Genomic DNA, 14,560 nt, shown 5'->3' with positions numbered 1-14,560 from the left:
TTTCATTTATTCCCAAGACAAAAAGGAGTATTTGATCATATTCTGAAATAGCTTAAAACTTATTTGGGGACTGCACTTCTTAAAGTAATTACCTTCAAAAGGGAGATTCAAAGTGATGGTGGTTAACATAAATGATTTCAAGGAAAGCAATGTTAAATGTTAGGTCAAATTGGGAAGAAAAGTATTTTCTTCCCAAGACTGGTGAACTAGAAATTGCCACTGTCAAACTGTACAGTCGAGTGTCTGCAATGTCACCCACTTTCTACGCATTATTCCCTGAACATACACCTTTCATGCTGGCTTCTCACCATTCCTTAGTCACACTGCTACGTAAATGTGAAAACAGACAAAATCGTTCATCTGAGGTATTTTTGCCATAACAAAGTTTAAGTACTCAATTAAAAGCTGCATCCTATGGTGCTGCGTGATGCCATCGTAAAGGGAAGAAAACCCACATTTCTCTTCCTTCTGGAGGAGTTTTTCCTTCCTTGCTGTGTTTCTCTCCCGTGTGCTTCCTTTACTGCTCACACAAAACAAAATCCTGATCACCAAACGTGTGAGGGGTTTTCTCAACACCAAGCAATTCTCTGTGACACCACCTGGGCGTCCTACAGTTCAACCCAATTCTGAGGTCATCCTCCCAGAGAGAGCGTCAGCTCCCACAGGTTGAGGGCTCAACCCTTTAAGACTGCGCCACCCCCCCCCCCCGCCCCCAGACACACTTCAGACACCAGTCACCACTCCAGGCTGCCACCTGTACTTCTGACCAGCCAGCTGCAGATGTGAGGTTCCAACAACCCCCTGCTTGGGTTCAATTAATTTGCTAGAGTAGCTCACAGGATTCAGGGAAACACTTACATGTACCAGTTTATTAAAGGATATGATAAAGGACAGAGATGAACAGTCAGATGAAGAGATACACAGGGTAAGGTCTGGAGGGTAGGAGCGTCTGTCCCCGTGGAGGTGGGTGTATCACCACCCTCCTGGTACATGGATGTGTCCCCGAGCCTAGAAGCTCTCTGAACGCCACACTTTGGGGATTTTAGGGAGGCTTCCTCACGTGGGTGTAATCCATTCTTAACTCCATTTCCAGCCCCTCTCCCCTCTCTGGAGGACGGCGGCAGGGGTGGGGTGAGGCTGAAAATTCCAAGCTTCTAATCCTGGTGTGGTCTTGCTGGTGACCAGCCCCCAGCCAGGAGCCCACCCAGAGTCACTTCATTAGAACAAAAGATGCTCCCGGAGCTCTTACCACTTAAAAATTGACAAGGGCTGGAGGGGACCTGTGTCAGGGACAGGGTCAAAGACAAATAAATACAAGTACAACAGATGCTCCCAGTGTTTTATCACTTAGGAAATTAACTAGGGTTTAATAAGCTTTGGGCCAGGAACCTGGGGCAGACACCAAAATGTACATACTTTCTCTTATCGCATAACCACCTAAGATCACACCCCCCTCTCCCGCCAAATACCGGTTTCCATCCAGTATAACCTCTTTATTATTAGCTATTCCATTTCAAACACTCTTGAACGGAATACCAAAATCAGATTTTTTGTTTCTGGGGGGTCAGAAACATTCCTCTGTAATCTGTAAAATTCAAACCAAGACAACGCTCTCAAAAAGGAGCTTACCAAGCGCCTCATGGGTACCCTTGCCATGCTCTGATTAACATCAACTTCCCAAGTGCAGTATAAGGAAAGTGAAGAAATTTTCAGAGCATTCACGAATCTCCTCCAAGCTGCTCACTTTCTGTGCACTCCGTCTTCAGCGTCAAGCGACCTTCCTGCACTACCCAGATCCTTATTCTTCTAGAACTAAAGTGTCATCAATTTCCTCTGCGCCAGGCAATTCCTCTCATATTACAAATCACAGCTCATTTACCCTTTGCAGAAATACATTCATGTGCTTTATATTTACTTACATGTTCTCTCTCTATCTTTTATTTAATAGTTTTTTGAATATCAGTTTAAGACCATATATAGCACAGTTCCAAAGGAGATTTTTCAAAAAAGGTAGAAATAAATCATCAGTTTTTGCATCTAGATGGACATTTTCATTCAACAGTCTATATATGCTTAACAGAAATCATGACATAACTGATCATTTTGATTACATAATTACTGATCTATAGGTAATTCTGACTCCTAGAAAATATTTCACATACAAGTGCAGTAGTATCAAGTACAAAATGTATGAGTTACAGGATTTAATACATTAATGACCTTAGAATTAACAGGAAAATTTCCAAATCACATCGTTGACTAATCACACCTGGAAGAAAAATAAGTGATAAACATGTAAGAAAAACAGAGACTCGAAATGGATCTGCCAATATTTTACTGGTATTTACACTGGAAAAATGCTTTGCTCTGTAAAATGGTATGATGCATTAAAACACAAATTGGCAGAAGAGGGGGCACGAAATGGGGAGAAGAAGAGGAATGCTGAGACAGTCCCATAGAAAAATAGATACTGTTGTCAAATACATTGGCACACCATTAACTACCCAAGCAAAATGAACCCAAACAAAATCGCTAATAAGTTCTGTATCCTGTACTCTTAACTTCATTTAAAAGAAAAACGACCTTGAAGCTCCATTATATTTGCCAACTTAAATCCTGAGCTTCCCAATTTAAGTATTTTATAGATTGTCACAACATTATCATCAAAAGCTCAACTTTTTTTCCTTAATGGGACTTAGGCAATTAAAATACTGTGCACTATTTGAAAATTCATTTACTTGAAAATTGATGCTCGAAACAAAATTCATCTGAAGTCCCAGAAAGTGGCCCTTTTCGGATATATTTATTACAGGTGTCACACGCCCTCACCTTCACATTGGGTTTTGACAGTAGTTTCAACAGCTCTCGGATCTCACTGTTCAATGGCTTGTTCTGAAGCTCCTCCGCCAGCTGCATGGAAGACCACAGTGACATGAAGAACAGTTAGTAAGAGCAAGGGGAGCTCCACGTGTGACAACTGAGAATCTCTCTTGCTACTTTTTCAGTGATTAAGCACAAGTCAGCAGGAAAGAAAACAGACTATCAATCACTGTTCTTCTTTTGAGGCTCTTAGTAGCCCTGATCCCAGCCCACGCTCTCCGCTGAGTACAACTCAAGAAATCATATCAGCTAGATCACCTTCGGATTTATTTCACAGGGGGCAAATCCCAGCACTTCATCTACGAAATGGTCTTTTGCATGCAGACAAAGGACCACTTGTAAAAAGGACTGGGTCAAGCTTTGACATTGTAAAAAAGAAAAAAGAAAAAAAAAAAAAACAGAAAAAAGAACTTCTGAATGAGGTGGTGAAATCCACAGGGTTTCTAAAAACCCACAGTAGCTTGCTGTTTAGAGCTGGGGTAAAAAGAACTAGAATGCCTCTAAAAGAGCAAATGATCTGAAACTTTTATTATGTTTACCTACACAGTCTGTTAAATATAAAATAGGTTAATCATAAAATGACTTATAATAGGTTGACAAGTATGCTGCTACCTCAGATGCTGACTGTTCTCTACCACCAGGATTACAGATTCCCACTGCTGGTTCCAGCTGAAGCTGAAGAAGAAAGGGGTGGAGCCTGGAACCTGCCTTGTGTTCTGCATTAAGAGGGCTCTATCAAAATCTCTACTCTATCTTAGGCTATAAGAAGGATCATATCATTTTCATAAGAAGAAAAGCAAGATTCAAATAGAAAAAAAGATTAGAATTATGAAAAAATGCAGCACGCAATGCAAAATATGTACATATACTTTCATTTGAAAACCCTTCTCAAAACACTGCATGAAAGTTCCATTTGTCCCTATAGTTTCTAACGAACTAAAAATAATTGCTCTTCTCTCTGGAAAGGACTTTTCTCTAAACGAGGGGTGTAATATAAATTATACACAAAAAATAAAATCAGATAAAATTGACATATTCACTGATTACATTTCAAAAAGTGCTTTTCCTTTTTCAAGGTAACATTTTTTTACAGAATTTTTAACTTACAAAATGACACAAAAGGCTCTCTGCACTCTTGAATCAAACATTTAAATACACTGCTCTGAGGAATTACAAAAGGCTAAGTTTATATTGTCATAAAAATCTCTAATTAAAAGAAAATGCAATATTGTTGTAACATGACTGGGCCTTAATTACATTGGTTTATAAATAAATATTTCCCTAAACCCTCAACAATAAATGTTTTAAAACTGGTTTTCAAGGCTCTCTCAAGTGTCAAGTGTTTTGGTTCTGCAACAGAGGTAAGCTTCTTCACAAAACATGTATATTGCAACACCCTTGTAATTTGTAATCTCTGTAGAAATGGAAGGAAAAAATGGGGACTAAACAGCTAACACACAACTTGGAGATTCATTACACATGCTTTATTTTCTAAACTAGAATACACGGTATTATCAAAGAAAATCAACCTTTGAAGATGGTCAATTTTTTCCATTATACCTACAGCCCTAATATCTTACTAAACGGAACTATAGTTTGTTTTATTGTAATGACGTAAAAGATTAAAAAACAACAGATAGGCTGTAGGGTGTCACTAAACCCAGCCTCCACGCCACATGTATTTCTTGCCCAGCTTAGTGTCCCCTGTAGTTCATCCAGGTCTGTGCTCAGTTCATCTGAGTCCAGAAGTTAACAGTAAGAAACAGCAAGTTAGTTCCCTGACCCAGATTTAAAACAAAATTATAGCTACAGGAAATTAACTACTTCATCAATGCCAACTGCTGCTCAAATTTATTTTTCGGTTATGAAGGTAATTTGGAAAGGTCTAATATCCATAAATCACTACTATGCTTTACAATCCATTTAAAAAACAACCCTGACTTTTTACGTATCTCGTCCGCCTCATTCCTGCACTAGCGTCTGTCAGTTTCAGGACTGCCAGCGATACAGCCGTCTTGTCTCTGTTTCTCCGAAGCTTTTCTCTTGCCTGTGACTTTCTCGGACTCTAGCAGCTGATCGCATCTCTCCCCACAGAGGCACAGACTAAAATTCCTGTTTCGTAGTTACCAAGGCAGGACAACACGGTCATCTCCATGCAAAATCTTTAGGACAGGAAAGTGAACGAAAATCAGCCTAGCGTCAGCGTAAACTCAGGGATGACAGGCCTTTTGGAGATATTTGCAACTTCTTTTGGTTTTCACTGCTAGGGTCACGCGCCTCTGTCTGCACTAGGGTGAGTCCTGCCCCCAAGGGGCCGCGGAGGACGAGTCCCCCTGAGCTCAGAAAGGCACACTTACGTCACCAGCTAAGGCTGCTGCACCCTGGAGGATGGGCGTGGGATTCTGCTTCTCGTAGTAGTGAAGCTTCTCGTGAATCTGGAACGAAAGCAAATGAACATAAGCTCACCTGCTAGCAAGCAACCTGAGACATTCAACTACTTGGATCATTTCAACAGCAACTGATCTACTGAACATTCTAAACATGTTTCTGTAAACCTACAGATGACAAATAGGCATGCCTAATTCATCCATTACTGTGCTTCAGTGTTTGTAACATGAAGTCAAACTGGGGGGTGGGATCATCATTAAATAGAATCCACGCAAAAGCTAAACTCTGTTCCCCAAACAAACATTAGCTTTATAAAATCTTTAATTTCTAAAACATAATTGCTTCAATACTTCGAGCAGCAGTTGTAGGTTACATACCTGCTAAAAACATAAATTATGATTAAAGCAAAGCAAGAAGCTGGCAGCCATGTTCTGACAGCTTGGTGTGTAATAACCACCCAGAGCAAAGAACCAGGCGTCGTGCAGACCGAGGGCCAGCGCTCCCGGAAGACCTCACGGAGCACACAGCTCCGTTCACTTCTTCTCTCTTTTTTTTTCTTCCAAATAGTCAGCTCCCCGCAACCCATTCAAATTTCTACAAAACAAAGGGATCGCTCATAACTAGAGACACCTCTCGTAACTATTCAGCTTCAGTTTTTCATTTTGTAAAACCAGTAAAATTCTATTAATACAAGATAATTTTGTCCGTTTCCCATCACCATGACCAAAGAAACACAAAGGCAAGAATACATTTTAATGCATTAGAAGACTAACTGAGTTCCTTTAAAAAAACCTAGAATGATTGCTAAGAAATGAGGGGAGCTTTGACAAATTTGTAACTGTTGGCACCTAAGTTTAATCTATTTCAGCTCTTACACAGGGGCCCTTAAATTTTTTTTTTGAATTTTACATTTTTATACAGCAGGTTCTTATTAGTTATCTATTTTATACAAATTAGTATATGTATATGTCAACACCAATCTCCCAATTCATCACACTACCACCCCCCGCCCCTGCTTTCCCCCCTTGGGGACCATATGTTTGTTTTTTACATCTGTGTCTCTCTCTCTGCCTTGCAAACCGGTTCATCTGTACCATTTTTCTACATTCCACATATATGCATTAATATACGATATTTGTTTTTCTCTTTCTTACTTCACTCTGTATGACAGTCTCTAGGTCCATCCATGTCTCTACAAATGACCCAATATCATTTCTTTTTATGGCTGAGTAATAGTCCATTGTATAGATGTGCCACCTGTTTTTTGTTTTTTTTTTTAATTTATTTTTGGCTGTGTTGGGTCTTCGTTTCTGTGCAAGGGCTTTCTCTAGTTGCGGCAAGCGGGGGCCACTCTTCATCGTGGTGCGCGGGCCTCTCACTATCGCGGCCTCTCTTGTTGTGGAGCGCAGGCTCCAGACGCGCAGGCTCAGTAGTTGTGGCGCACGGGCTCAGTTGCTCTGCGGCATGCGGGATCTTCCCAGACCACGGCTCAAACCCGTGTCCCCTGCATTGGCAGATTCTCAACCACTGCGCCACCAGGGAAGCCCTGTGCCACATGTTCTTTATCCATTCGTCTGTCGATGGGCATGTAGGTTGCTTCCATGACCTGGCTGTCGTAAATAGTGCCGCAATGAACATGGGGGTGCATGTGTCTTTTTGAATTATGGTTTTCTCTGGGTATATGCCCAGTAGTGGGATTGCTGGATCATACGGTAGTTCCATTTTTAGTTTTTCAAGGAACCTCCATACTCTTCTCCATAGTGGCTGTATCAAGTTACATTCCCACCAACAGTGCAAGAGGGCTCCCTTTTCTCCACACCCTCTCCAGCATTTCTTGTTTGTAGATTTTCTGATGATGCCCATTCTAACAGGTGTGAGGTGATACCTCACTGTAGTTTTGATTTGCATTTCTCTAACGATTAGTGATGTTGAGCAGCTTTTCAGATGCCTCTTGGCCATCTGTATGTCTTCTTTGGAGATCTGGAGATTAATCCTTTGTCTGCTGATTCGTTTACAAATATTTTCTCCCATTCTGAGAGCTGTCTTTTTGTCTTGTTTATGGTTTCCTTTGCTGTGCAAAAGCTTTGAAGTTTCATTAGGTCCCATTTGTTTATTTTTGTTTTTACTTCCATTACTCTAGGAGGGGGGTTAAAAAAGATCTTGCTGTGATTTATGTCAAAGAGTGTTCTTCCTATGTTTTCCTCTAACAGTTTTATAGTGTCCGGTCTTACATTTAGGTCTTTAATCCATTTTGAGTTTATTTTTGTGTATGGTGTTAGGTAGTGTTCTAATTTCATTCTTTTACATGTAGCTGTCCAGTTTTCCCAGAACCACTTATTGAAGAGGCTGCCTTTTCTCCATTGTATATTCTTGCCTCCTTTATCAAAAATAAGGTGACCATATGTGTGTGGGTTTATCTCCGGGCTCTCAATCTTGTTCCATTGATCTATATTTCTGTTTTTGTGCCAGTACCATTATGTCTTGATTACTGTAGATTTGTAGTATAGTCTGAAGTCAGGGAGTCTGATTCCCTGCATCTACTGAGATGATTATATCGTTTTTATTCTTCAATTTGTTAATATGGTGTATCACATTGATTGATTTGCGTATACTGAAGAATCCTTGCATCCCTGGGATAAATTCCACTTGATTGTGTATGATGTTTTTAATGTGTTGTGGGATTCTGTTCATTAGTATTTTGTTGAGGATTTTTGCGTCTATATTCATCAGTGATAATGGTCTGTAATTTTCTTTTTTTGTAGTATTTTTTCTGGTTTTGGTATCAGGGTGATGGTGGCCTCATAGAATGAATTTGGGAGTGTTCCTTCCTCTGCAATTTTTTGGAAGAGTTTGAGAAGGATGGGTGTTAGCTCTTCTAATATATGCTGTCTTGTGGACAGCATATATATGGGTCTTGCTTTTGTATCCATTCAGCGAGTCTGTGTCTTTTGGTTGGAGCATTTAATCCATTCACATTTAAGGTAATTATTAATATGTATGTTCCTATTACCATTTTCTTAATTGTTTTGGGTTTGTTTTTGTAGGTCCTTTTCTTCTCTTGTGTTTCCCACTTAAAGAAGTTCCTTTAGCATTTCTTTAGAGCTGGTTTGGTGGTGCTGAATTCTCTTAGCTTTCGCTTGTCTGTAAAGCTTTTGATTTCTCTATTGAATCTGAATGAGATCCTTGCTGGGTAGAGTAATCTTGGTTGTAGGTTCTTCCCTTCCATCACTTTAAATATATCCTGCCACTCCCTTCTGGCTTGTAGAGTTTCTGCTGACAAATCAGCTGTTAACCTTATGGGACTTCCCTTGTATGTTGTTTGTCGTTTTTCCCTTGCTGCTTTCAATAATTTTTCTTTGTCTTTAATTTTTGTCAATTTGATTACTATGTGTCTCGGCGTGTTTCTCCTTGGGTTTATCCTGCCTGGGACTCTCTGCACTTCCTGGACTTGGGTGGCTATTTCCTTTCCCATGTTAAGGAACTTTTCGACTATAATCTCTTCAAATATTTTCTCGGGTCCTTTCTCTCTCTCTTCTCTTTCTGGGACCCCTATAATAAGTATGTTGGTGCATTTAATGTTGTCCCAGAGGTCTCTTAGGTTGTCTGCATTTCCTTCCATTCTTTTTTCTTTATTCTGTTCCATGGCAGTGAATACCACCATTCTGTCTTCCTGGTCACTTATCCGTTTTTCTGCCTCAGTTATTCTGCTATTGATTCCTTCTAATGTATTTTTCATTTCAGATATTGTATTATTCATCTCTGCTTGTTTTTTCTTTAATTCTTCTAGCTGTTTGTTCCTTAATTCTCCTAGGTCTTTGTTAAACATTTCTTGCATCTTCTCGATCTTTGCCTCCATTCTGTTTCCGAGGTCCTGGCTCATCTTCACTATCATTATTCTGAATTCATTTTCTGGAAGGCTGCCTACCTCCACTTCATTTAGTTGTTTCTCTGGGGTTTTATCTTGTTCCTTCATCTGGTACTTAGTCCTTTGTCTTTTCATTTTGTCTATCTTTCTGTGAATATGTTTTTCGTTCCACAGGCTGCAGGATTGTAGTTCTTCTTGCTTCTGCTGTCTGCCCTCTGGTGGATGAGGCTATCTAAGAGGCTGTGCAGGTTTCCTGACGGGAGGGACTGGTGGTGGGTAGAGCTGGGTGTTGCTCTGGTGGGCAGAGTTCAGTAAAACTTTAATCCGATTGACTGCTGATGGGTAGGGCCGGGGTCCCTCCCTGTTGGTTGTTTGGCCTGAGGCGACCCAGCACTGGAGGCTACAGGCTCTTTGGTGGGGCTAATGGCAGACACTGGGAGGTCCCACTCCAAGGGATACTTCCCAGAACTTCTGCTGCCAGCGTCCTTGTCCTCATGGTGAGACACAGCCACCCCCGCCTCTGCAGGAGACCCTCCGACACTAGCAGGTAGGTCTGGTTCAGTCTCCTATGGGGTCACTGCTCCTTCCCCTGGGTCCCGACGTGCACACTGCTTTGTGTGTGCCCTCCAAGAATGGAGTCTCTGTTTCCCCCAGTCCTGTTGAAGTCCTGCAATCAAATCCCGCTAGACTTCAAAGTCTGATTCTCTAGGAATTCCTCCTCCCGTTGCCGGACCCCCAGGTTGGGAAGCCTGATGTGGGGGCTCAGAACCTTCACTCCAGTTTGTGGACTTCTGTGGTATAAGTGTTCTCCAGTCTGAGTCACCCACCCAGTGGTTATGGGATTTGATTTTATTGTGATTGCGCCCCTCCTACCACCTCATTGTGGCTTCTCCCTTGTCTTTGGATGTGGGTATCTTTTTTGGTGAGTTCCAGTGTCTTCCTTTCGATGACTGTTCAGCAGGTAGTTGTGATTCTGGTGCTCTCGCAAGAGGGAGTGAGAGCACGTCCTTCTACTCCGCCACCTTGAACCAATCTTGGTGCCCTTAAATTTTTATGCTTGAAAACTTACTTTAGCCTCTTCTTATTTCCAGTTGAGGAGATTGCCCCCCACTATATATGAAAAACAGTTGTACCTCATGGTTTCCTGTTTTTAATAGGTATCAAGTAAAGTACTCTTTTAATTATGCTCCAAGCTAACCAAACTCTCTTGTAAAAAGTCTGGAAGATAGATTTTATTTTGATTAGGCAGATGCTATTGCTAAGAGAGGATTCTATTACCTTTCTGGCAACCTGGTACCTAACGCAAAGCATCAGGGAAAGAGTTTTGACACTTATGATATTACCAGAATGATCAGGGCAACATTTTTACTTAATATCTTGGAAGCTTTCAACATTTATCATAATATGGAAATAAACAATTTTTACGGAATATAAGCCATGAAACAAGTAACAGCTGATTTGAAGAAACTAACAAAATATAATCTAAAATGAAACCAACTGTTCTAAAAGCTAAATTAAGTTGGCTTAAATAATTATCAAGAATTAGGTCACCTGAACATATACTATCACAGAATACTAAACTTACCAGCTCATAAAAGTTATCTAACTTTATTGCAACTACCTGTTTAAGTGTCTGCCTTCCTGCAACAATAAGCCCCGAACCGAAGCTCATGTGCCTGTATTACCTCAGTTATCAGGACTCTTAATAACGTGTTCTTCAATGAGTTTAGTATTTTAATTCCGTGACCCTCACAAGAACACTAAAAGGTAGATAGCACTGTCAGTTGTCTCAGTTTTACAGATAAACAGGTACACAGTTAAATAACTGGCTATGGTCCCACAAATGGCAGAGCTGGGATTTAAAACTCAGGCCATCTGGCTTAGCTTCAGGGCAACTTGATCAACCCACTGGCCTCTCAGATCTCGTCTGTGTTCTCCACTGACCTCATTCGCTGCTGAATGAATATGACAGAAAGGAGGCTGGATAGAGAGGTGACAAATCACAACGGCTGTTGCCAATGGCAACAGGATGATTGACGGTTCCCGTCCACCCCTCCCCCTTGCTTTTTCCCTTCCTATGGTTTCTAATTTTTCTAGATTTATCAAACTACTATAATTATAACCTAAAACTACATGCCCCAAATAAATACGTTATTTCTCCACTTAATTTGCTTCTTCTGAGTGTCTTTTAAAAACAGCTTCCTCTTTCTCCATCCTTCTCCCAAGACCCTCACTCAAGGATACAAGAGCCCACCCTCCCCTGCCCGTCCCTGGACTTTGTACTAAATCAAGAATATTTTAAATGTTCTCCTAGAATTTCCAGATGCTGGCAACCCTTTGTCCAGATGTGTTTTACTTCAGTACGTAATTTAAAAATTTAAGTTGGTTAGCAAAGTAAAAATTACTCTAAATAATTTTGAACTGTTCACCGTTGCCAAACACCTTGAAATTCTGCTTTTTACTAGTATTTATAACACTAGGAACAAAAATTTAAAACCAAACTGACGTAAAAACTCTAATATAAAAACAGGTAACATGCACAGCCGTGACCCCAAGGTTGCCCAACAGCACGTTCTGATGCTGGACCCATCCTCTGCTCGTTCGCTATGCGGAGTCACCAGCTGCGTGGCTCCTGGACTGAGCGCTTGGACTGTGGCTAGTGGGCCTGAGGAACTGAATTCGTAATTTTAATTGCTCTAAATTTAAACATCCGTGTGTGGCTAGTGCCTTCTCTATTGGATGACATGGCATCACTTCATGTTATCCACTATGTAATTTCCCTTCACACCCCAGAAAAGTTCACTCTGATATACAGTTTGGCAAGTTTCCCTGAGGGGTAACATTCCGGAATCCAACAGACAAATATATAACCAAAGTCGTGGCTTTAGCAATAAGGCAAACAGCATCCCTTACTAAATATTATGGATTGCCAAATGTGCAAAACCTCATTTATTTTAAATAAACATTTCCCTTTGCAGATTCGACCGCATGATAAAAGTGTACTTCATTTTTCTCCCTTGAAGAACAAGGAGAGAGCAAAACTGGAAGGAATTGAGGAGAGAAAGGACCTAGGGGTTAAAAAAAAAAAAAAAAAAAAAAAAGTCTGGGGAGAAGGGGAGACTCTGGTTCCATTAATTTCATATGATAGAAAAATATGCAATTATTCAAAAATAAGATCCTAAAAAAGAATGACATGTGCTAAAATGTTTAAAATACACTATTAAGAAAAAAAGGACAACTCAAAATGTACATACGTTTATGCTCTATTAAATAGTGTCCGTAAGGGTCTGTTTTCTGTAATTACATTTCTAATCAGAAGAAGTCAGTTAAAATAAAAATCATTTGTATATGTAACCAAGGCTTATAGGAAAGCTATAGGTACCTTCATTTACGTTCACATCTTGAAAATAAATGTTCAATTTCTGTAAGGAAATCTGGTGCCAGCAATCTAATTTTGGTACACGTACAGTAGAAACTGCCTTAAATGAAGCTTCAATAACAAAAGTGTAAATAAAGCTTGACCAATCTCAATGCAATCATTTGTTTTAAACCTCTCAATGATGTGTAGAGGTAAACTGAAAACCACAATCAAGGTTACCTGAATGCTATTGAATAAACCAAAGCTGTAAAATCCTTTTGCCTTCTATTATGAGTATTAAAAAGCACGGTGGTCTGAATCTCTGCTGTGTTAATCCTGGTACCCAATCCAGAAATGCACATGTGTGCACACAGACACTACATACACACACACACACACACACACACACACCCCGCTATCTCCCTCCTTTATTTAAAAACACAGAGAGGAGGGAATTCGGTATTTTTTTTTTTTAAAGTAGTCCCAGCCTTCTTGCAACATTCATTCATTCATTCATTCATTTATTTATTTATTTATTTATTTATTTATGGCTGCATTGGGTCTTCGTTTCTGTGCGAGGGCTTTCTCCAGTTGCAGCAAGCGGGGGCCACTCCTCATCGCGGTGCGCGGGCCTCTCACCATCGCGGCCTCTCTTGTTGCGGAGCACAGGCTCCAGACGCGCAGGCTCAGTAATTGTGGCTCACGGGCCCAGTTGCTCCGCGGCATGTGGGATCCTCCCAGACCAGGGCTCGAACCCGTGTCCCCTGAATTGGCAGGCAGACTCTCAACCACTGCGCCACCAGGGAAGCCCCCGCGAATTCGGTATTAAAAGAAGATCCATGCATCACCATGACAACCTAGAAGAGCTGAAAATTACACACTATATTGTGTAAAGATTAAAAAAGCGAAAGTATTCTAACGGCTGGGACCCTCTTTGAAAAATAATAATTTAATCTTTCTCCAAAAGGAAAACAAAAAACAAAAAAAACTTTAGCTCAAGAGAAAAAAAGGGACAAGAAAGAGAAGGGTAAATTTAAAACTGAAAAACAAGAAAACAACAAAGATCAGAGGCAGTAGTGCTAAGTGTATGTCCTCCTCTCCATTTTCTACGACTCACCTCCCTCTTTGGGCTGATTTTCTTGGCTGACACCTCCAGAAAAAAATTTTATAAAACTGATGAGAGCTGACATTCTTGTTTTGTTCCCGTCTTTAAGGTGATAAATTCTGGTTTCACATCGCCACAGATAAATATTATCTCGTGAAATCAGGACCCACGTGTCCTAAATTTATCAAGAGTATTTTTAAAGAATGAATGCATATACCCTGAGAAAACCATAATTCAAAAAGAGTCATGTACCAAAATGTTCATTGCAGCTCTACTTACAATAGCCAGGACATGGAAGCAACCTAAGTGCCCATCATCGGATGAATGGATAAAGAAGATGTGGCACATATATACAATGGAATATCACTCAGCCATAAAAAGAAATGAAATGGAGGTATTTGTAGTGAGGTGGATGGAGTCAGAGTCTGTCATACAGAGTGAAGTAAGTCAGAAAGACAAACAAATACAGTATGCTAACACACATATATGGAATCCAAGGAAAAAAAAAAAAAAAGGTCACGAAGAACCTAGCGGCAAGACGGGAATAAAGACACAGACCTACTAGAGAATGGACTTGAGGATATGGGGAGGGGGAGGGGTGAGATGTTTCAGGGTGAGAGAGTGGCATGGACATATATACACAACCAAATGTAAAACAGATAGCTAGTGGGAAGCAGCCGCATAGCACAGGGAGATCAGCTCGGTGCTTTGTGACCACCTAGAGGGGTGGGATAGGGAGGGTGGGAGGGAGGGAGATGCAAGAGGGAAGAGATATGGGAACATATGTATATGTATAACTGATTCACTTTGTTATAAAGCAAAAACTAACACACCATTGTAAAGCAATTATACTTCAATAAAGATGTTTAAAAAAAAAAAAAGAATGAATGCTCAATTTCACAAAATGTTTTTCAGTATATACATATTGTTTTTCCTATCTGACCCGTTAATATGAATTCTCTTT

General features: G+C 40.4%; 1 protein-coding gene across 3 annotated transcripts in view; it reads right to left on the bottom strand.

Annotated features, from left to right (window-relative positions):
* Positions 1-14,560, bottom strand: part of MPP7 (MAGUK p55 scaffold protein 7) — a 261,766-nt gene that overhangs the window by 102,220 nt on the left and 144,986 nt on the right. For all 3 annotated transcript variants that reach the window (XM_068539180.1, XM_068539161.1, XM_068539171.1), the window contains exons 4-5: positions 5,238-5,315; positions 2,830-2,910 (exon numbers count right to left, since the gene is read on the bottom strand). In XM_068539180.1, the coding sequence (XP_068395281.1) occupies positions 2,830-2,910; positions 5,238-5,315 (159 nt within the window). The remainder of the gene's footprint in view (positions 1-2,829; positions 2,911-5,237; positions 5,316-14,560) is intronic.

This window comes from Eschrichtius robustus, chromosome 1 (genome assembly GCF_028021215.1).
Source record: "Eschrichtius robustus isolate mEscRob2 chromosome 1, mEscRob2.pri, whole genome shotgun sequence".
In the NCBI taxonomy this organism is placed as follows: domain Eukaryota; kingdom Metazoa; phylum Chordata; class Mammalia; order Artiodactyla; family Eschrichtiidae; genus Eschrichtius; species Eschrichtius robustus.
This window is presented reverse-complemented; position numbering and strand designations above follow the sequence as displayed.